Below are 24722 nucleotides of genomic sequence, written 5' to 3'. Positions count from 1 at the left end.
GAAAGTGGGTAAATCCATGGTATATCAGGAGTTGCACTAGTGTTGCTAATGATTCTTTTGTTAGGAAGCTTGGACTCATAACCAAGCCACTTCCTCGACCTTTCAGGTTGGAATGGCTGAACGAAACTGGTGAACAGTATGTGCGGGAACAAGTCGCGGTCCCTCTCACTATTGGTCGATATGAGGATGAAGTCCTTCACAACGTCCTTCCCATGGATGCATGCCATATCCTGCTGGGACGACCATGGCAGTTTAATAAGAGGACAATGCATGACGGATACACCAACCAAAACTCTTTTGGTCATAAGGGAAATAAGATCACTTTGGTTCCTCTATCACCGGCCAAAGTCCACCAAGATCAGCTCCAACTGAAGAAGAGCCGAGACAAAGAGCCTAAACAATCCGAACCTGAGGTATCTCCTAGGAACTCAAACTTCTTTATCAAGGGAAGCCAGGTAAAGAAATCCGTATGCTCTCAACAGCCATTTCTTTTGCTTGTTTATAAAGAATCTCTAATGGCTTCCTCTTCTAACATTGCACCGGAAATTCCGAGTGATCTGACAGATGTTTTACAGGAATTTACTGATGTGTTTCTAGATGAGAACCCTAAGGGCTTGCCACCGGTAAGAGGCATTGAGCACCAGATTGACTTCGTCCCGGGTGCATCTCTTCCGAACCGACCAGCTTACAGAACCAATCTGGTGGAAACAAAGGAACCTCAGAGACAGATTGGAGAGCTTCTTGAGAAGGGTTACATCAGGGAAATCCTTAGCCCTTGTGCCGTTCCTGTCCTCCTTGTGCCTAAAAAGGATGGTTCTTGGCGCATGTGTGTGGACTGCAGAGCCATCAACAACATTATGGTAAAGTATAGGCATCCAATCCCTAGGCTTGATGACATGCTTGATGAGTTGCATGGTTCCTCTGTTTTCTCTAAAATTGATTTGAAAAGTGGCTACCACCAAATTCGCATGAAAGAAGGTGATGAATGGAAAACTGCATTCAAAACAAAACTAAGATTGTATGAATGGCTTGTCATGCCATTTGGTCTTACTAATGAACCTAGTACATTCATGTGTATGATGAATCATATCTTGCGGTCCTTTATTAGCCATTTTGTTGTTGTCTACTTTGATGATATTCTTATTTACAGCAAGAACCTTGATGACCATAAACTGCATTTGAAATCTGTTCTTGAAGTCTTTAGGAAAGAAAGTTTGTTTGCTAATCTTGGTAAGTGCTCTTTTGGGACAGATCATGTGGTCTTCTTAGGCTTTGTTGTAGGTGCAGATGGACTCAGGGTGGACAAAGAAAAGATCAAGGCCATCCGAGACTAGCCCAGTCCAACGACCGTTGGAGAGGTAAGGAGCTTTCATGGTCTGGCCGGTTTCTACCGTAGGTTTGTCCAGAACTTCAGTTCTATAGCAGCTCCTCTCACGGAAGTGATCAAGAAGAACGTTGGGTTCAAGTGGGAACAAGCCCAGGAAGAAGCATTCCAGATCCTCAAAGGGAAGTTGACACAAGCCCCATTACTTGTTCTTCCTGATTTTTCTAAGACTTTCGAAATCGAATGTGATGCCTCGGGTGTAGGTATTGGTGTTGTCTTGATGCAGGAAAAGAAACTCATTGCTTACTTCAGTGAGAAGCTTGGAGGAGCCACGCCAACTACCCCACTTATACCAAGAATTGTATGCTTTGGTCCGGGTTCTTCAAACGTGGCAGCACTATCTTTGGCCTAAGGAGTTTGTCATCCACACGGGTCACCAGTCTTTGAAACACCTTAAGGGTCAGGAGAAGTTGAACAAAAGACATGCACGTTGGGTCGAGTTCATTGAGACCTTTCCTTATGTGATCAAGTACAAACAAGGTAAGGAAAACGTGGTGGATGATGCCTTCTCCAGAAGGTATGTTCTTCTTTCAACTCTTGAGACTAAGTTGCTAGGATTCGAATTTATCAAAGACTTGTATGCGACTGATCCAGACTTCAAAGAAATTTTTAGAAAATGTTCCAAAGTTGCCTATGGGAAATATTATCAAGTTTCTGAATTTTTATTCTTTGATAACCGTCTGTGTGTTCTCCAATGCTCTTTGAGAGAGCTTTTTGTCAGGGAATCTCACGGTGGAGGCCTGATGGGACATTTCGGAATCAAGAAACCCTACAGGGTGGTTTATGAGCACTTTTATTGGCCGAGACTGATGAAAGATGTGGAAAGGATATGCAACCGATGTGTGGTGTGCAAGAAGGCCAAGTCCAAGGTGAAAAACCAAGTTTGTATTCAGCTTTACCCATCCCATTTCATCCTTGGGTAGATATCTTTATGGATTTCGTGCTTGGATTGCCTAAGACTAAGCCCGGACGAGATTCCATCTTTGTGGTAGTTGATAGGTTTTCAAAAATGGCTCATTTCATTCTCTGTCATAAAACTGATGATGATGTGCATGTTGCTGAAATGTTATTTAGAGATGTTGTCCGATTGCATGGCATGCCTAGAACGATTGTGTCTGATTGAGATGCTAAGTTCATTAGCTATTTCTGGAAAACCTTGTGGTCTAAGCTAGGAACCAGACTCTTATTCTCGACCATTTGTCACCCTCAGACCGATGGTCAAACTGAGGTTGTGAACCGGACCTTGTCCGCATTGCTTAGGTCTTTGGTTAATAAAAATCTTAGACTTTGGGAAGAATGTTTGCCACATGTTGAATTTGCATACAACAATTGTGTGCATTCTGCTACTAAATTCTCTCCTTTTGAAGTTGTTTATGGTTTCAACCCTATGTCTCCACTTGATCTTTTGCCTTTGCCTTTGAGTGAAAGAGTTAGTACAGATGGGAAGAAGAGGGCAGAGTCCATTCGGAAATTGCATGAGCAGGTATGTGCCAACATCCAGGCCAAAACAAAAATCTATGAAAGAAAGGCAAATAAGAAAAGAAACAAGGTCGTTTTTGAGGAAGGTGATCTTGTTTGGGTTCACTTGAGAAAGGAACGATTCCCAGAAGAAAAGAAGTCCAAACTCAGGCCTAGGGTCGATGGACCATTCCAGATCCTTAGGAAAATCAGTGACAATGCGTATCAACTGGATCTGAAAGGTACGTATGACATTTCTCCAAGTTTTAACGTTTCTGATCTATCTCCTTTCCTTGCAGATGATCCAGATTTTTGGACAAATCTTTTTGAAGAGAGAGGGAATGATGTGTCCCAGTCCATGTATCAATACATGGAACCGGACCAGAATGAAGATCAGGCCGTTCATTACAACTCAACCGAGGTTCGTTGATCTGACCGTGCCGACCAGGACGACCGAGCCGTGTACCGTCTCAACCCGCGCAAATCCGGAATAGAGCTAAGGAAGGAATCACGTCCTAACGACCGAACTGACCAACCCACAGGCGTCCTTTCCCGACCATCTCGACAAGGTAAAACCAACAGCCGAGCCAGACTTGACTTGGGTCGTGAGGATTCCCAAAACGATTACGACTTCTCTCTCTTGGTTCGTTTGGTGCGTACCAAGTGTCCTGAAGACCGAACCGACGGAGTATCTCTCATGTACGACGCACTGTTGGACTTCTATCACTCAGATTTCTCTAAGGCACGAATCATCAAGCTATCTGAAGACTTGGGCCGTATCAGTGCACTGCTCGATCACCCGGTGGACTGTCTAGACCGTCCGGCGTACATCCAGCTTCTTACCGCGACGGAACAACTTGGCTGGATGAACCTGGACATCAGCCGAAGTGTCACTTTGACCAGATCTGATCTGAAGAGTTTATTTGACTGTCTTTCAACATTCTCAGTCAACTTTATTATTTCCTAAGTGTTTTATTTATGTCTTGTTTTGACCACAAGGAGTATAAGTATGTAAACTCATTCCCATAATCAATCAATCGATTTTCTTTCAAGTTTATGAGTTCATCTCTTTGTACTTCGCTTAGAACAGTCTTTGTTTCTTATCGAGTGACTCTCCAAGTAAACAAATCTTCCCTTGTTGGTCTTGACGTAACATTCCAAACCACAATCGAAGCCGGTAGTATCAAGAGGTCTTTCCGCAACCTTTTATGTCTCCTTTCAATCCACCAAGTTCTCCCATCTTTGGCGAGTTCATATCCATAAGTCCCGTTGAGTGATCCGGTCCGAATATAGGACGTATCATCTGTATTCTCTGCGAGAGCCAACGACAAGTGACCAAATAAGTGCAGAAAAATATGGAAAGAAAACAAAACGAATTTAGAAAACAATAGGTCTTTATTTCGAATTTCGTATGAGAGTTCCAGAGATAAAAGCATACAAAAGACAAAATCGTATAACACAATCAAGAAAATGAGACAAAGTTTGCTACCACTATCACATATGTCATGAAAAACCTATGAGGCTGCAACTAGCTTAGCAATAGACGAAAAAGACGAAAATGTTTTGTTAAGATTTGGGACTGGATCTTATGAAAGGCTGCCTACGTACCCTTTTCGAGGATCAAGTCGGACGTAGTTCAATTAGAAAGATTTGAACAAGAGATCGAACTGTTTGGGCGAGTTCGTCTAGTATGAATGCAAGTCATAGAAACCGAACTTGTCGAGAATAAAGCCTAAGATTTCTAAGTGCAGAGAGTTCTAAAGTCTAAAGAGAATTGTCTTTTGCGCCTCTCGCCTGGGCATCCCTTATATATCCCTCCTAGGTCGGTTTTTCGCTTTCCTTTTCTTCCCCCGGGTTGAGTTTATCGCTTTGCGGAAATATTTCAATTTTTCTTCGATCCTCCTGATTATCCATTGAAACTTAACATTTATCCTCGAAACTTGACATTTATATTCTCCTGCAGGTAAAATATAAACCATCATAGTAACTTTGGGCTCAATCTCGTCTAAAATCGCAAGTGGGCTTTTAGCCGCGTTTTTGACCGCTTTGGGCCGTTTTTTGACTTTGACCGTTTTTACGATTTCTTTGAGTAATCACCTTCGATATGACGCCAGTTTTATAACAGATTTCAAATCAATCGTATAGCCGAGCCAATTGGTGTTTTAAGTTACCGTTGCAGTTTTACACGATCGATTTGAACTTATACGAAAAAACAAGTCTTAGCAATTTTTATCGTAAAGTTTCAATGGTAACTCCAATCGAGACGAAACAAGGGACAGTGAGGTCATGGTTCGATGAAGAGAACTACGATGATGAGACGAGAGTGCATGATATTGATATGACGGACTGGCCAGGACAGACCGTGCTCGCTGAGCTGGTCGGGTTGGATCGACCCTCGGCTTCCTTCGGGTGATGATGGATGGTTAGGGACGCTGGTAAACCCTTCTTTTCGTTTCATCGCTTGTTTCCCCGAGGCTTCTTATCGAAGAGATTCGACTTTTCCATTTGTGAACTTGTCGTGTAATTTCTTTTTGAGGACTTATACGAAACTTTCGAGACGAGAAATATTTTCCTGACATTTTCAAGCATTGATTCCATCGTGACCGATTTTGACACCAACAAATACGAAGCTAAGAACGAGCGGATGGACGCCCTAAAGATCGTCCAAAGGCTAGCAGAAGAATTCACAAGCTTCACCCTGATGAAAATACCGAGAGGCGATAACACGTCGGCAAACGCCCTAGCCGCTCTGGCATCAAGCTCCGACCCAGCAAAAAGACGTGTCATCCCAGTAGAAAGCATCAAGAATCCCATCATTGATGTACCATCGAACTTGTGCTTGATCAACGAGTAACTAGCAAACAACGACGATGACGACGAAGAACCGCATGAGATGACAAACCCCGAATCGATTGGTAAACCGAAATCCTTCTATACATTGAAGATGGAGAGATCTCAAAAGATAAATGGTCCGCAAGACGATTAAAGGCTCACTGCGCAAACTATATGCACCTCGACGAAAATCTCTTTCGAAGAAACGCGACGGGAGCATGGCTGAGCTGCATCGACGGCGCTGACGTCGACAACGTCATGAGGGAGACTCACGAAGGGGCAGGGGGGGGAATCATTCGGGAGGAAGAGCCATGGCGCTAAAAATAAAGAAGCTTGAATTCTATTGGCCAACGATGGAAGCAGATTGCCGAAACCACGCAGCACGATGGGAAAAATACCAGCTACACACACCGATGATACACGCCCCAACTGAATTACTGAAAGCAACGGCACCACCATACCCATTCATGAGATGGGCGATGGATATAGTCGGACCCTTTCCCCGATCGAGACAGCGACAATATCTACTCGTCATGACTGACTACTTCACTAAATTGGTAGAAGCCGAAGCATATCCTTCCATCAAGGACGGACAAGTCAAAAAGTTCCTCTGGAAAAAAATCGTATGCCGACATGGACTTCCATACGAAATCGTGACAGATAACGGCTCACAGTTCATCTCAAACAACTTTGAAGACTTCTGCGGCAACTGGAAAATCAGGCTGAGCAAATCGTCCCCACGATTCCCCCTAGGAAACGGTCAAACCGAGGCAACAAACAAAACCATCATTGAATGCCTCAAGAAACGGCTAGAATAAAGAAGGGACTATGGGCCAACGAGCTCGACGGCGTATTATGGTCCCATCGAACGACGCCAAGAAGATCAACTGGAAAAACCCCATTCTCACTATGCCACGGAGTAGAAGCAATGGCACCAGCAGAATATGTAGTAGCCACAGTGTGGCGTTTGATAATGCCTGAAGACGTAAAACTCAACAACAAAAGACTCTACGACCACAACGTCTTGGCCGAGGAAGAACACGACCAATCCCTCGTACGAATCCAGAACTATCAGCATCAAGCCGCTCGTTACTACAACAAAAGAGTGAAAGGTGTTTCGATGAAGGAGACTTGGTCCTCAGAAAGGCATTCGAAAACAAGGAAGAATGGAAGGCCGGTAAACTTGGAGCAAACTGGGAAGGACCGTACTTAATCTCCAAAAAAGTCAGACCCGGCGTCTATCAACTCATGGAAATGGACGAAACAGCGGTACCCCGTTCATGGAACGCAGTGAACCTCAAGAGGTATTACTATTAGGCCAAAAAAAACCCAGAGGAACTACGAATGGCTTGATCCCTTCGGGGTATATAGCCAGCTCGTTTAACGAGTCCATCCATCACTAAAAAAAATCAAAAATCTCTACGAAGGGCTTTCGAACAAGCAGAAGAAACTAACATCGTCGCCATGACAAGGTGTTCGATAAAAATATGTGTTCCCCACGAATGTCGTGGCGAAATAATCCACACTCCCGAACTTCGAACTTAAAAAACTCGGAAGAGGGAGATAAAAGTCGGGCCCAAACCCGCATTGTCGGCAGTTTAATACTCATTGAATAAGCTGAGCCCATCTCACACGAGTATTATCAATCCCGATTTAAACGAGATAAACCAAGCCGAGCCTCGACCTCAGAAACACCCGAAAGCTGAGCGTATCTCGCACCACGATCTACACACAACAAACTCTCTCTCATAAGAACGCTCGAAAGCGAATAAAAACTTAAGGAGCAAAGAAATCAAAGAGTACGAGTACATTTAAAACATGGCCACCAACGGCCCTAAGCGAACAAAGTCTAAGGGCACCAACGGCCCAAACAAACGAAATTCAAACGACTCCCAAAGGTAGCCGCACAACAAGTTACACATTAATCCTGAGAAAGAGAAGGAAGCGGAGAAAGCACAAGATCGTAATCATCCAACGCAGCAACATCAATGTTATCTAAAAGATCAGTGTACTCCCTCAAACCTGCCTTATGATGCCTCAACTGCTCCAAAGGAATAGGAATGCCCTCCCCGATGCAGGCCTCGAGACAAGAGACAATCCCGATCAGCCAAGTATGCCTTCACCCTTTCCAGACGCTCCCGATACTTCATGATTGCCTCACGAACAGCTCGGGCCACCTCTCTCGCCACATAATCCTCGCAACTTCGTTCAAGATAATCGATCCTCGCACCAACGGAATTATGGTGGTCGCCGATCTGCGATAGAAGAATAGCTTCGCGACTAGACGACGCCGAAAGGTCGGCCTGAAAGGATCCACCTTAGAAGCCGCGGTCTCAACAGCAGAGTTCAAGTCCTTGACCAAAACCTCAAGCTCCTTGATCCGATCATCACGCAGCTCATTCTCGGCAAACATGTCTTCCAGCTTACCCATTGCTCTCTTCAGATCCTTCTCGTAGAGATATACGAGCCGCACCGCATGAACCTTCGACTAAGCAAAAGAAACCAATGATCAAGCGTTGAAAAAAACAAGAAAGCACTACACATACAAAGAAATGAGAGAAGAAGAACCTGAGCGTAAGAACGAGCCATATCTTTGAACACCTGAGCGTGGACCAGGTCGTCAGCATCCGGAATATCCGTAAAAGCACTCCTCGCACAACAAAAGTACTCAGCGCAAGCACGCTCATCGTTCATAAACGGAGTATCCCCATTATAACGGAACACCCGAGCCTACGGGTCCTTTTGAGGCCTTTTTTCTCCAGGCATATCCTCCTCCAAGACATCCTCAGAAAGACGCTTCAAAGACTCAGACCTCAGGCGTCCTTCTTGAACAGAAGAACGAATAGCATCCGCCATAAAACCGCCTGCCAGAGCCATAGGCAAAGGAACACCATCTACATCACGAACCGACTCCCCGACCGTGGGAGCAGTCGGGTTTATACCGCTTGATTCACCAGCCGCCCTTTCGGGCTCCATATCACAATTCAAAGGGATGGCTTGGCCACGCCACTGTCTCTTCCCCGTAGGGAAGAACCTGTCGCTACGTTATTAAAGACATCCGTATATGCGGGGATCGCTCGAAGAATTCCTCCAGTCCGGACCGAAGGAGAACGGGCCACACCATGCGACGAAGCCGAGGAAGTTGGACGCGACAATGACAACAAATCCCTTCCTCGACGACCCGAACGATCACCAGAATCAATACCCCATGCGGCTGAAAACCAAGGGATCTGTGTTAAGGAGATATCAAAAATTACCCCAAGGCGAAAGACTAGAGATAAAATGTACCAGCAGAAACACGAGGAACACTACGAAAAATTCGATCACAATCAAACTGAGGCCACTGCTGAACTCCCAATCCACAGATCCTCTCCACACCAGCAGAAAAGCCCGTCGGCGGAGGAAGCGAAATCGGGTGACGCTCTAGAAAAATCCCAAAAAGCGCAAAAAATAATTCACACGCAAACCACGATGAAGAAAGAGATTAAACCAAAGACTCACTGGGCGAAGGATTCCACATTCCCTTCGGAGCCGCATTGGGATCAGCTACAGAGGTCGAGTCCACCCGAACAAAAAAGTAGCACTGAAACCACTCATGCCTTGTTCACTCTTCCCCTAAGGTATTAGGCGTTCCCGGGTTCCTACTAATGTTCGCCAGCTCCTCAAAAAAGCGAAGTTCAATGTCTATACCAACCTCAGCGCCCATGACCAAAGCAGCAACCACATTTTTCATAGCGGCCGGGGTAAACTAGGTCAAGGCAATATCCCGAGCAGAGGCATAAGATGTCAGGAGATGCGGAAGAGGAAACCAGAGGCGAGAATGAGTGAAGAATGCCTCATATAAACATATCCAGTCGGGAGGGGGAGTCCATGGCCTCTCATCGGCATTAGGAGCACGCATAGATAGTTGCACTGGGAAACGGCAAGCTCTCGCAATACCATCAAGCATTGCATCCGTTAAAATCGAAGGGAGCCCCGCCGAAAGATTGTCTCCCTTGCATCGGCCGCATCAACTTCATTGTCTTCCTCGAGATCGACAACATCTTCATCAACAAGTTGAGGAATAGGAACATGATCAGAACTCTCCTCACTCACTGGCGTCGTCCTAACACTCCGACGAAGAAGGCCTCCCCTGTCGCGGTAAGGAACATGGCGATGGATAATCGGAACATTATCGTCCGTAGATTCCGCAGCCCTCATACTAACAGGAGACAGAGAAGATTTTGGAGAATCCCCACGGTCACCGTCGGAAGAGGAAGAAAGGCTAGACTCAATCCTCATAATAAAGATAGAAGAAAATGTCAGAAAACTTCCGGCAAAGAGAGAGGAAAAAGAAAGAACGAAGTAGACAAAAAAGAAAACCCACAAAATGCGGCCAATTTATAGAGAAGCAAGCATCATTCCCAAGGTGTAAAGAGCAACGGAAAAATCATCATTTCAAAAGACTAGACTCTTCGCTGACGCCCCTCACAACAGACGAGGAGAAAAGCTTCGCCCAACGGAAACACGCCAAGTCAACTCCTTTTCGCGACGCTTCACCATGCCCCTCGGATTCAAAAAACCCCGACAGAGAAAAAGGGAGGGGGCTATTGTTGGATATGGGCTCCGACTAACATCATGGCCTAAGAGTTCACTAGGCCCAGCCGCGAAAGCACAGCCAAGAAAGAAGTGTGGCCCGTTACGAGTTCGGTCACCTCGAAACAGCCGACTCACATACTCGACATGACGAACTGACATACGCCATCAAGTGTCAGGAAGAAGGACGGGTCGATACTCCTGTTACGGCGTCGAACCTAACAATTAACAACTCCACTGATTACTGTTACGAGTCAGAAAGTAATGATGACGAATCAGCGACTCATCCACGCAACTCATGCCTATAAAAGAAAGATGAAGTTAGGAAGAAAGAGGAGGAGAAAAAGCTAGAGAGAGAATAGAGAGAGAAACAGCTTTGACGATGAGTCTGTCTTAAGACGACGAGTCCTTTCTTTGTATTCTCATTCGACATTTTGCGTATGCTTAATAAACAAAATCTTTGGGCTCTTTAATCCTTTTTAACCACTGATTATCAAACAAGTAATAAAAGGAGGATATAAGCCTTAGATAGAGTGTCCACGTAGGCGAAAATAATCGGCCAATGAGAAACTATATTTTTGTCATGTCACCTCCTCTACTTAGATAGAGTGTCCACGTAGGCGAAAATAATCGGCCAATGAGAAACTATATTTTTGCCATGTCACCTCCTCTATTTGTTTTTACAAAATGATCCTTTAACTTTTTACTTAAACAATTATAACCGAAAATATTTATTTTAGTGAAATATATTATTTATATAAATATAATTATATTTTTTATTTACATAATAGTTTGTAAAGAAATATTTAGTGTAAATAATATCATAATTTTATAAAATACTAAAATAAATTGGGTTGGTTTTCAACTTTCACAAATAAAAAGTATTATTTGTAAACTTAGAAAAGAATATATCAAGAATATTCTTCTTTATGAGAGAAAATAGAAAAATACATCGGACACAAATCCATCTCTATTATGAAACTCCTGAGAAAAAAATAGAGGAATACATTGGAGATGGTCTAAGGCATGGCCGACGTAAATGATCGACGTTGAGATTTCAGCTTTTCTGATTCTTACTATTCTAATGTTTCAATAAAATTTGAATATTTCCTTTGTTTTATAATATAATGGTTTAAAAGTATTTTTTGTTTCACTATATAAATTGTTTTTATATTTCAACGTAACTTTATATTTATTGGATATTGTGTGGTCAATTAAATTATGTAAATTACTGTGTAATTGATTAAATTTATATGTTAAATGACAGTTTTCTAAAGTAACATTCCCTCCGTTCCTGAAAGTAAGATGTTTTAGATTTTTTACTTGTTCCACAAAGATAGATTTTCTATATGTTTAAGGTACTTTTTTATAATTTTAAGAAACATTAAATGAAAATATATGAATTGATTAAATTTCATTGGTGAAAAGTTATTGGAAAGTGTATAATAAAGTAAAAGAAAAAATAAATTATAAACGTTTATTGAATTTTTAATAAGCGTGAACATTTTAGAAAATTTTACTTTCGGGAACAGATGAAGTAACTTTTAAATATTACAGATTTTAATTAAAACTGATTACATTTTGAAATAGATAGAGTAATCTATAAACTAACTTTATATAGATATGAGGACAAAATTGTAAAGTGGTATCACCTTGAATTTCTCTCATTCTGTGCATTCCTAATTGGAAGAAGATAATCAACATATAATATTATGTTACTCTCAGTATATTAGAAATGGTCGAACCGTAAACGAATTAAGGATGATGTAAGGAAGACATAAAGATGTATTTCCAGTTATCACAAATATAGAATCAATTGACAACAACTTAATTATGTCCAGCGTAGGACAACAGAGAAGAGTTTTCATACCTTCTAATATTATAATATCTCAATATATTAGTGGCTAAATCAGTTTTCTCTAGCACAAATATTCACTCCATTATTGGAGTTTAAGCTTTTCTATCTGATGATATTAGTAGTTTGTTCCAAACAAAAAGAAACGGTCGAACTGTACATTGTAATCGGAGAAAGAAAACAAACAAAAATAAACCGAAGACTTTTAAGGTATATGAAACAAAAATTGGAAATAGCAATTCTCTGCAATTAAAGAATAAGACAATAAAATTGTAAAAATATAAAATAAAACAAAAAATATACACAGAAAGAAAGATTTAGTAAAATAAAATCATAATATAATTTCCATAATTGATAGTGCTCAGTTACACTAAAAGTCTAAATTTACAACATACACAGTTTTATTTACATCTTTAAACCTATTATCTAATTAAAATGATTCTAAGAAAAGTGTCATCATGGAGAGTTAGAAAATATACGATAAAATATAATATGTAACGTTAAAAATATATTATCACTGATCACTAAAAAATCATGTTAGTAGTAATAAAAATGAAATGACAACACATTTATTAAAACCATAGAACGGCACGCAATAAGGTGTTATATTAAATATACAAACTATAAATTAAATATACTCAACGCAAACACACATAAAAATGAGACATCATATTTGGATATATTTAAATAAATAATTTTAAATATATTATATTCTTGATAATTTTAAAATTACTTAAAAAGAAACTAAATTATTAAAAAATTAATATACAAATAAAAATAAAGAAACATTTCGTAACGTCAAAATAATAAATGAATAAAAAATATATTATGTTAAAAAATAAATTTTAGATTTTAAAGACTTCTAATTCATGTAATATTACAAAATTCAAAATTTGTTTATTACAATTAATTTTTTACCATTAGATATATTAAAATAATATTCTATGTAGAAAAAAATATTATTAAGTATTACACGTAAAAAATATTACCATTAGATTTATTACAATTGTCAGTTTTTAACTATTACACGTAAAAAATATTATTAAGTAAAAGAGGGTTTCATATTTTAAGTAGGTTATTGGAGTACTTTTTCTTTTCGTGAATTTATTCGAGAAGAGATTCCGATCTTTTAAAGTAAGATAATTTATGTTCTATACATAATTTTTTTTTTTTTACATAACTCTAAAATTTCGGACTTGATTTTTCATATTTTATTAGTTAATTGTGTTACATATAATAAAAATATTTACTTCAAACTAAAAATATAAAAAAAATCAAATTTAAAAATTAGTTATATATAATTTAATATACAAAAAGTCACGTATAAACAAAAATGATAAATATAACAAATTTAAATATATTATCTACGCGAAGAAAGTATCTAGTTGTATTCTAAAATCTATTACAGGGGATTTAGGATTCAACAATAATAATATACTAGATTTTGACCCGCGCTTTGAAAGCGCGGGTTTATTTTTGTTTTTTTTTTCAATTGACAAATATTTAGTAAATGTCACATTTTCATATATTTGTGTTTTATTTTATAAAAGACTTAAAAATTTTATCTTTATTTATCGTATTTCATTTTAAATGACTATTTATGTTAAAAAAATTAAACTTTATTTTTTTAATGAATTAAGTTGGTATAATTCTGATAAATTAATTTTATTATGGGGTTAATATTTTAATTAAAAAATTATATACTTTTAATAAAGATTTATACTTTTCAATAAAAAAATTCAATTATTTTTATGAATGCTTAAATTATATTAAGAAAAGAAAAAAATAATAATTAAGAATAGTTGAAAAAAAATTATTTGAACTTGGACTCAATGATCCAAAGAAAAAAAAAAGGTGAGAATTGAATCTGATTTTTTAATAGGCCCAAATGGCCCAAGAGAGATTTGATTTGGGCTGGATCCAAAAATAATGACCCAATATAGATTTGTTATTAATATTACTTAATTGCCCTTAATGAAACATGCAATGTTAGTGAAGGAAACATGCCCCTAAGGTAATTATGACAATAGGATTCTGCTTTAATAGTATAGATTGTTTTCGTCTTTACCGTAGTTTTTTCTTTTTTTTGACGTCCGTCTTTACCGTAGTTAGATTCTGTTTTTGATAGAAAATAATAGTTAGATCGTGTTATGCTATCCTTCCTGCAAATTCGGCATTAAATATATTTGATCTGCATTGTTCGTTTGCTCGCTCAACAGTATTTTACAAGTTTGAACCATAAATAATAATAATAATTATGCATCTTCTTTCTTTTTTAGTATTCACGTGACTCTGAGCTTTCAAGTCCGACAGCTAGTCTCTTGTGTCTTACATCCTTTTGTCACGTTACCTCCTACTCCCTTCACCTCTCTCTAGATTTTTTTCTACAGAAAGCAAAATCAAATCTGTGATATTGTAATCTCATACATTATTATTGACATGCTTCTTTAACACATTCCCAACTCAGAGAAAATGCTTCGTTGGAACTTCCCCATTTCCCAGTTCCTTTTCTTCTGTTTCTTCTTCGCCGCCATTGCTTCTTCTTCTTCTTCTTTAAACCGCACTAAACCCGCGTCTCTTCACCGCGATGCTTACTCTCTTTTGCTGTTCAAATCCAAAGCTGATTTATGGAACAAGCTTGGTTTCTTCAGCAACAAAAGCTCCAGCTTCTGTCAATGGTGGGGTGTTACGTGCTACGGCAACAAAGTGGTTCGTTTGGTTATAGAGGATCTCTATCTTGGAGGTCAACTCGCTCCGGACTCAGTCAATAAACTCGACCAGCTCCGAGTTCTCAGTCTCAAGAACACCTCCTTAACCGGACCTTTACCCGATTTATCCGGTTTGGTTAATCTCAAGTCGCTTTTTCTCGACCACAACTCCTTCTCCGGTTCGTTTCCTCTCTCGGTTCTGGAGCTGCACCGGTTAAGAACCCTTGATTTCTCATTCAACAACCTCACCGGTCCAATCCCACACGGTTTAGTCTTTTCCGACCGGTTGATTTACCTCCGACTCGATTCGAACCGGTTTAATGGAGCTGTCCCTGCACTAAACCAATCCTCGCTTCATTCTTTCAATGTTTCGGTTAACAATTTAACCGGTGCTGTACCGGTAACCGCCGTTCTGTTACGGTTCGGCATTTCTTCTTTTCTCAAAAACCCTAACCTCTGCGGCGAGATCGTTGACAAAGAATGCAACGCGAGGTCCAAGTTTTTCAATCTATCTCCGCCGGAAAAGGCAGCGCCACCACCGCCTTTCCCGCACGGTCAGATGGCGGATTTCAGAGAAACAGGGTTGTCCCGGCCGAGTCATGGTAAACATTCGCGATTTGCGGTGATTCTAGGGTTTCTATTAGCCGCTATTGTCCTGTTTATCTCTGTGGGTTGTCTAATCGCCGCCGTGAAGAGACGCAGAGACAATAACGATAAGGAGAAAGGGAAAGAATCGACGGCGGTGGTCGCATCCGACGCGGCGGAGACAGCGGAAGTAGCGGCGGCGATACAGATGGAGCAAGAGAGTGAGCTGGAGGAGAAGGTGAAGAAGCTACAGGCGGCGAAGAGTGGGAGCTTAGTATTCTGTGCGGGAGAGGCCCACGTGTATACAATGGACCAGCTAATGACAGCTTCCGCCGAGTTATTGGGTAGAGGAACGGTGGGGACCACGTATAAGGCGTTGCTTGACAGCCGTTTGATCGTGACGGTTAAGAGGCTAGATGCCATTAGATTGGCGGGCGTAGGAAGGGAAAAGTTTGAGCGACACATGGAATCGGTTGGAGCATTAGGGCATCCGAACCTGGTCCCACTCAGGGCATATTTCCAGGCAAAGGAAGAAAGGCTGTTGATTTATGATTATTTGCCAAATGGCAGCCTCTCTTCTCTCGTCCACGGTATGCTCGTAAACCCTCACACACGTGATTACGTATTTTCAAATTCTTTTTGTATAATAAATGATTGGTAGATTATCGTTGAAGACATCAAGCACCTGGTTGGTACTTGTAATAAATTAGTAGTTACGAGGTCTTTACTTTTGCTCAGTCAGTAACCACATGGAATTGAATTTATTAATCGTACGTCACATCTCATTAATGACTAACCCATAATCTTTAATTAGAAAACTTGCTCGTTACGTATATAGACAATTTAACCATAAACCATGTAATCAATCATATTTTAAACCACATTTTTGGTTTAACTCGGTTTATTTTTTTAAGAAGAATAAATTCGTGGAGTTAGTTAAAAGTTGAGCAATGAGGAGTTATGTTGAAAGTTTGAATCATGTTTTGTGAAGGTACGAAATCGTCGAGGGCAAAACCATTGCACTGGACATCTTGTTTGAAGATAGCAGAAGACGTAACTCAGGGTCTCTCCTACATTCATCAAGCATGGCAGCTAGTTCACGGAAACCTCAAATCCTCAAATGTCCTTCTCGGACCAGACTTCGAAGCTTGTATCGCCGACTACTGTCTTGTCGCTCTTGCAACAAACCCTCCTCTAACATCAAATGACGGCCAAGAAGACGCGGATGCAATTGCTTATAAAGCCCCTGAAGCTCGACACAAGAGTTTGAGTTGTCAATCGGTTAAAGCTGATGTTTACTCCTTCGGGATCCTTCTTTTGGAGCTTTTGACCGGGAAACAACCTTCGAAGCTTCCGGTTTTGCCACTTGATGAGATGATGGAATTTGTGAGGAAAGTGAGAGAGGAAGGTGAGAAGAATGGGAACTGGAGAGAGGACAGGGATAAATTCGGAATGTTGACGGAAGTTGCGGTCGCTTGTAGCTTAGCATCGCCAGAACAGAGGCCGACGATGTGGCAAGTGTTGAAGATGTTGCAGGAGATTAAAGAAGCGGCTGTAATGGAAGAGTGTGAACTTGTCATGGATTCTACCAATTCTGGCAGCTCATAAGGATAACTTTTTCTAAGAACAGAAACTTAATCTGTCGCTATTCATGTCTTTCACTAATCTTTAAAACTATAGTAGTTAACAGTGGCGGTTTCACATTAGTGCCACACGATTCCTGATCACTTTGACTTGTCTTGATGATGTTTTCTTCCTATGAGCAGTGCAGTTGAATTTGAATTATGTATTTCAACTATGTATTTATCTTATGTATTTTAAGGGCATAGACAGAGATCCTATGGAGTTATTTCGCTATGCAGAGAATGAGTATCAAGCCTGGTTCACTGCAAACGAAATGATACCATCAACTCTACAGGAGCATAGTAGTGACGAACCTCAAGTCATAAGCTTGGGTAATATCTGCCTGATAGATGGATCATGGACATCTACATCACAGTTCAGCGGGAGTGGATGGGCTTGGATGGACCGCTTGGAGAAGGCTCAACTTATGGGGAGACGGAATTATATTCGACGAGAGTCTCCTCTGCACTCAAAAGTAGAAGCATTAAGATGGGCGATGCAGAGCATGCAACAATACTCGACATGTCAGAGCTTTGGAACGGACTGCAAGGATTTGATCGCTATGATTAAGGAGCCACAAGCGTGGCCAAGTTTTGTAACATAATTGGAGAGGATAGAGACTTTGCAGATATGTTTCCCGAATTTCAAGATTACCCATATTCCACGAGCACAAAATTGGATTTCTGACTTCTTAGCTAGGATGGTAAGATCTTTCCATAGAGATCTTCATTTTGTTGGTTGTTTTACTCCGGTCTGGTTACCCAGATCACCTCAAGTTTGAATAATAGAATAGTCTTTCGATGTTAAAAAAAAAAATCAGAACTGAAAAAGATAAATATAGGGGTAACAATGCAAATCCAAAAATGAAACGGGTCATTCAACTCTTTCTAACCATTCTTCATCATAGCAATATATGGTGAATTCTAACCTCAGGAGACTGATAAGAACACAATCACTATATTGATGAACATAAAGGAACTACAAAAAGTCTAAGCAACAAGAGGCACAATTAGCCTAACATTGTCAATTACAATCATTCTCTATGTACTATATCCTTCTTTGTGTAACCTTTTATTCGTCTTCTTACTTTCCAGGTTCCAGCGTATTAGCTTCTCACGTGACATGCCATTGCTTCTATGATCATATAGATACCCACTTTGAAGACCCAACTTGCCCTCGAGCTGAAGTGATATACTTGACATATCAAAGTTGTCATCTAGTTCCAAGGTCACAGGAGAAGTGAATCCTTTCTCAACCAACAAAGGTTCCAATTGGCCAAGGAATGTATAGAATCTATATGCTCACGGCTGAACCAACACGTAAGGATAAACATGCGTTTGTACTGGAGCTGAATGTGCAATCTCCTTATTAACAAAGTTTCATAGAGGTGTATGGTAGTAAACCACAATAATTTAGATAGTTGCTCTGCTTCATCTGGTGGATACATTGGAGGCTTCGATGAAAACTGATGTCATACAATACCTCTGAAAATTGTGTAGACAGTACAATGATACATATGATCACAGGCTGTGACATAGCTGAATGATGTTGTGGACTTTGAAATGTGATAAGAAACGCCTTAACTCCATCAGCTTTATACCTAGTTAGTGAAATAGATTTTAGCTCTATAATAAGTGAAAAATGGTATTTTTGTCGGTTTCTAACCTTTGTTTTGAGTTATTTATCGAGTTTTTGTGGAGCATATTGAGTCTTTTCAAGTTAAAACATGTTGGAATGGAGTTTTGGGCACAAGGAGCAAGGATCTAGGCAAAATGAAGCAATTTGGACGTTTTTGGCCAAGACCGGTCTATCCCTTTTTAGACTGCTCAAGCCTAAGAGATTGGTCGATCTCTTTCCACTATGGTCTATCTCCTGGCCGATCTCAAGTCCGGTCTGCGTGAGAAAAATTGAAATTTTTTGGTTTTCGTTTATTTTTTGTCCGGTTTTCTCCTAGGAACTTGAGCTTGAAGAGTTTTGACCTATATTGGATATTTTTCAGCCATTGTTAGACTTAAACTTTGTTTGACATTGGATTTTACATTCCTCTGGAGATTTTTTCCATGGGGGAGATGATTTCATACTCTGCTTCAGAAAAACTTTATGAACCCTTTTTATTATAGATTTCCATTGTTATCATGATTTATTGAGTGATTTATTGTGTTTCTTCTTCCATGGCTGAGTAGTCAATTATTTAGGCTTAGGGTTATTCAAGGAAATTCATGGATTGTTGAAACTTATTTGTTAGATTAGGGAATAATCCACTCGGTTCTTCATCTAGGTTGTTCATATTGCTGAAACTAGATTCATGACCTAGTTTGAGATCTTTGGTTGTTTAACGCACCAAAATTGTTTGATTAAATGCATGAATGAACCTAGAATGAGCGAAATATTATTAACCAATGGAAGTTGATGTTAGGGAGTTTCGTGAACTTATCAAACTCGATCGCATTACATGTTTAAAATTTGAAATTCAATGGAAGTTAGTCTTTAGGATTCTAATACATAGGGTTTAACGCTGTGGAAGTAGGTTAATCTAACTTAATGCACCCCCTTTCTAGCTATTGTTTCATAATCTATGTTTCCTGAGAAGTACTCACTGCATAATGCTTTAATCCATTCATTTAACATTGTTTTACTTTCTGCTGTTTAGTTTCTTACAATTTGAAAACACACAAAAATCTTTTTTGTCTTAGCTTAACTCTTCTATCGAAGATTTGTAGTGTACTTGGTCATTGTATATTCGATCACTGGAATACTATTGTGGTTCATTGTACACTTGCTTTATACTTTTAGAGGTTAAAACCTGATTGTATCAATAAGTATCTTCGTTGTGGTATCCACCTCTACTTTAAATTTTAAAGGGTAATTGTTTTTTTAGACCAAAAAAACATGTACATTGTCCTATTAGGCTAATCACAAAGTGTAATTGTCTCATTAGACTAATATATTCATAATTTCCTACTATACTCCTAAATTAACTTAATTAAAATTTAAAAAATTAATTTAGTTTATTATAAATGTTTAAAAATATAAAGAAATTAAATAGAAAAGAATATTACTATTTCGATTAGAACTTTTTTGGTGAAAAACTTTGACTTTTTCAAAAATGATAACATAATATTTCCAAATATTTTCATAAATGCATTCTACTATATGTAGAATACAGTTAACCCGTTTGAAATATGTTTCTACAAGTTTTATATTTTGAATAATATATATATTATTAGTTCAATATACTTTAGAAAGAAGGCAAAGCGCAAAATGTGTATTCCAAATATTATTAGATTATTGTTATTTTCGTAGATCGCTTATTCTAATCTTAGTAGATTTAATGAAAAATGTGGATGACTTATTCTAATCATAGTAGATCTAATGAAAAACGTGGATTTCATTTTCCACTTCGTAGAATATACATTCTACAGTCCATAGAACGAAATCTGGAATTTTTATTTAAACATTTTAGAACAAAAAACCTCTACATTGGTATCTGTATTTACAATGCAGTTCCTATTTTTCTTAATTTTTTGTTTGTAAAACTATTTATTTGTTTTTTATAAATAGAAGGGCATTATAGACAAAAATGGTACAAATTTGAGGTTAGTCTAATGAGACAATGTACCTATTTTTTTTGTCTAAAAAACAATTTTCCAATTTTAAATGAGTACTGATATTCTGCAGCACCACATTAACTTCTTCATTGTATACAGTAGATACACTGCTTCAATTCATCTGATTGTGGTTTTGTGACTTCACAATCCGTAGATTCGATATGATCGTAATGCCCCTCTTGTCTTTGATCAGACATACAAATCGGCTTGTGATGATGACACCTATAGCAAGACATGGTCAAGTGATGCAAGTGTTTTTCTAATCCCATGACAACCACTGCTAGAGAATCCACCTCCAACGAATGCAATAACTGAATTTTTATGCATGTGTCCTTGTACTTGACATCCAACACTTTAGAAACTTTCTTTTTTGTTGATGTTTTATACTAAAATTTGTAGCAGATTTCATGTGATCTTAAGCAAGAATATTTCATGTGATTATGTTAAAATTGTAAATTGGTTGTTTACAAACAATGTTCCTTTTGTTCGTCGAAACAAATTCCAAAATGAATGAGTTGGTTGTATCTTTTGAACCAAAATTTTCAGCATTCAGTGTAATAATGCATGCATCCACCCATTCCCTATTTTATACTTTCTGTAGAACACATTTGATATGCATGCATCAAAACCCATAGGACGAGCTGAATACTTTGGTCGAGCTAGAAACTTTGGTTCAGCTGGTCGGACTGTCACTTACCTGGACGAGCAAAGATGGACTGACACTTATCTGGACAAGCTGAGGTGGACTGACACTTACCTAGGTGAGCTGAGTGAACTGGTTCGACTATCCGAGCTGGATCAATCACCCGAGAAGTAAGAAACAACCAACTTTATTTCTGATGGAACAGTGACCAATTCAATCATGCCAAAAGTGTTTATTCATGTTATAAATATCCAAGAAAGGATTGGGCTTGGTGGTTTATCAAGTGATTCAAAAACAAACTTGTTTGGGCCGAAAATGGAGAAACCGACAAATATTATGTTTGAGGAGAAGACCAATTCGACCAGGCCTTTAATGGGTTATAATTTGGCCCAAATCAGAAGCATTTCTTCATTCTTCAAGGTCAAATTTGTGTCTACATAGTCAATGGTCAATACCATAGGAAGAATCATTTAAACATAGTTTTGATTTTGGTCAAAAGTCTTATTTATATTTTCTACTAGTGCTATTCCGGCACTACGCACCGGATTCGTATGTTTTATCTTAAATGAATTTACAATTCATTTTATGGTCTTAGTAAAATAAATATGTTCAAAAATATGAAAATGAAAATATGTTGAAAGAGAATGATATCCATTTGATAGTGGTTAGCGGCCGTAGTGTATTACTTTGTTTTTGAAGTTGATTAGTTCAAAGCAGAATATCATAAGTGGTTGTGATTTATCGATTCGATAAAACTTGAATACAAAATCGATAGTCGTAACAAATTTAATTTAATTGGAATTTAAACATAAATTAAAGTTGATATTTTATTTAGAGAACATACTTATACTGTTAAGTACCATGTGGACAGTATATAGAAGGGATGACATTTGAAGTTCTATTTTAGAGACTAATTTGAATTTAAACGCGTATAATGAAGTTTTCTTCGTATATTCTTCGTATTTGATTTTTGGTAAGAAACTATTTCTGGCAATGGAACATATTAGAAAATGAGGAAACACATTTATATATTTTGTTTGAAAATTAAAACAAAAATTAAAAACAACATGTAAATGAAACTGAAAATTGGAACATAAGAAACCCCTTTATAAATTGTAATAATTCTGAATCATAGATGACTTTCCCTACATATGGAACATCTTATGTTTATATGAAGCCATTGATCAATGCAGCGGAAATAGGAAGTATGGCCGCAAGTAAGGGAGCATTGATAGATTCCATTATTGTAATTTTCGAAGCGTACCGTGCATGTATTTTTTTTTTCATATGTATTTGGAGGCCTACTAGTTCCCTCCAGATTGGTGATGATAAGGTCGACGTCAAGTCTTGCAGTCGCGTTTTGGTTGTAGTCTGTGATAGTAAGAGTAACTTGAGGATCATCAGTTATGTTATGGTCTTCAGCTGTTAGTAATTTAAATCACGTAGTGGGCTGTCTCTTGAATAAGTAGGGTTGAGTCAGGGTGTTCTGTTTCATGGTATGTTAACATGAATTTCATTCCCTTAGTTGTTGAGTCATTAAAATTATCTTGATGGTCGGTAATAGATGGTAACTAGAAATCAATAATAAATTGTCGTGTGTTGGGCCTGTGGATGTAGACTTAGAATGTGCGACGGAGATTTGCTCATGAAGGTCTTGTTTGGTGTGAGAACTCATAAAAGAGAAGTGGTTTATTATTCATTCTTTCGTTATTTGTGTGCGTTCAAAATTGAAAGCAACATAAGGTGATATAGCTATGTCTTATAGATGGTGAATTTAAATTTCCGATTTTCTTGACTTCTGGTAAGAGAGCATCATATTATATGTTCTTTATATTGATGTTCTACAAATATTAAAATACAACTCGCGCGGATTGTTTGAAATTTGTGTTATTACAATTTGTTAAAAAAAAAATTGCTGGTTTGTATAATTTGTAAAGCATGTTTTGTTTGTTAATAACAGTTTCATTAAAAGATAATGAGCCATGAGATAGAAAGAATAGATTTGTCTATTTGTTAGTTAATGATGAGAAAATGAATAATGAAAAGACTGAATGACACATGCAAGATATGTTTTCTAAAATTCACTCTTCTCTACACCAATTGATTGTTTGGGTTTCACCATTTTTCTATGTAATCTTGTAACATCTTTTCACCATTTTTATAGATATTTCATATAAAGAAAAAAAGAAATATGAAACTTCCTTGACGGCACATATTTTCTCTTCTCCCATTGAAGACATGCATGGCATACACCGCAACATTCTTACCCTCGAATCCATTCTTCATCTGCATTAAAAATTATAATAAATATTACAATCTCAAAGATGAAAAAAATTCATGTGTATAAAAAGATAATAAGTTAAACAAAGTGCTCAGATTATTATTTTGGGAAAACTTGAGGCTGTCGTTACTAATACCATTACACCAATATTGTTCAAAAGGAAAATATGTAGACGTGAACAAATAAAGATTTGAGAAATGAGAGAAGTGAGAAAAAAATTTGGATGTTTAGAGATTTTATTTGACAACCTCAAGTTGTCAAATAAAAGGATAAAAACAAATCCGAATCAGATCATAACATATCTTACGACATGAGAAAATTGGATGAAGGTAGAAGATAGTGACTTACATTACAATTGTAGGAAGAAAGAACAATATCCTTAAGCATCTTAGTAGTGAAAATATCAATAGCGACAAAGTGACATTTGGCGTGCTTGCTAGTCTTAGAAGTTAAAACCTCAACAACTTACAAATCTGCGTAATAAATTTATAGGAGAAATTTTCTCAATAAAATTTATTTGTTTAAACTTAAATATCTATATTAATGGGAAACAATATCAGATTAGATTTTATTTAACATGGCAGCAAAGAGTTAAAAAACTATGCAATTTTTAGTATATTAGTATTGTTCGTCTGATGGTAGTTCAGTACGAACTGGAGGTTTGCAAGGAATAGGCGGTGGACACATATTGATTTTCATAGTTAAAGCCCCTTGATTTCCTTTATAGAAAAGATCGTAAGTAATTAAAACAGAAAAATGGATTAGGAAAATGCACCAGGAGGCAATTCAATGTCATTTCCTTTAGTATAATATTTCGGATTAGAATATGTAACTTTAAAAAGAAAAACATGTATAAATGTAATGGATCTAATAAAAAAATATTTTGTTATGTAACTGAAACCCAAAGTTTAGGAAGGCATATGGTTTAGTAAATCTAGCCTAAAAAATCTTAAGCTCGAGAATTTCTAACATGCGTTCTAGAAAAAGACAAAGTGTTGTAACAGGAGAAAAATAAAGGTTCATATAAATTTATAAGTATAGATTTCAAATTTTCTATCAGCTAAAAATGTGATTTAGCTCATCCATCGATGTGCATGCCTTGTAATATATCCACATGTAAGTATTATGCGGTTATATTTATATTCATATTTTGTATGCAGATTCTAAAAG

At 38.1% G+C, this 24722-nt stretch overlaps 1 protein-coding gene across 1 annotated transcript; it reads left to right on the top strand.

The window, feature by feature from the left end:
- The first annotated feature begins 14319 nt into the window (after positions 1-14319).
- On the top strand, positions 14320-17223 carry LOC106396652 (probable inactive receptor kinase At5g67200). Its single transcript, XM_013837110.3, has 2 exons — positions 14320-15987; positions 16389-17223. Exons 1-2 carry the CDS (start codon positions 14577-14579, stop codon positions 17003-17005), a joined length of 2028 nt encoding a protein of 675 aa, XP_013692564.2. The 5' UTR covers positions 14320-14576; the 3' UTR covers positions 17006-17223.
- The last annotated feature ends 7499 nt before the right edge of the window (positions 17224-24722 follow it).

This window comes from Brassica napus, chromosome C4 (assembly GCF_020379485.1).
Source record: "Brassica napus cultivar Da-Ae chromosome C4, Da-Ae, whole genome shotgun sequence".
In the NCBI taxonomy this organism is placed as follows: Eukaryota; Viridiplantae; Streptophyta; class Magnoliopsida; order Brassicales; family Brassicaceae; genus Brassica; species Brassica napus.
This window is presented reverse-complemented; position numbering and strand designations above follow the sequence as displayed.

Coding starts and splice junctions, on each gene's coding strand:
- LOC106396652 (XM_013837110.3), top strand. CDS start 14,577: ATGCTTCGTTGGAACTTCCCCATTTCCCAGTTCCTTTTCTTCTGTTTC. Junction 15,988..16,388: donor CCTCTCTTCTCTCGTCCACG/GTATGCTCGTAA, acceptor TGTTTTGTGAAG/GTACGAAATCGTCGAGGGCA.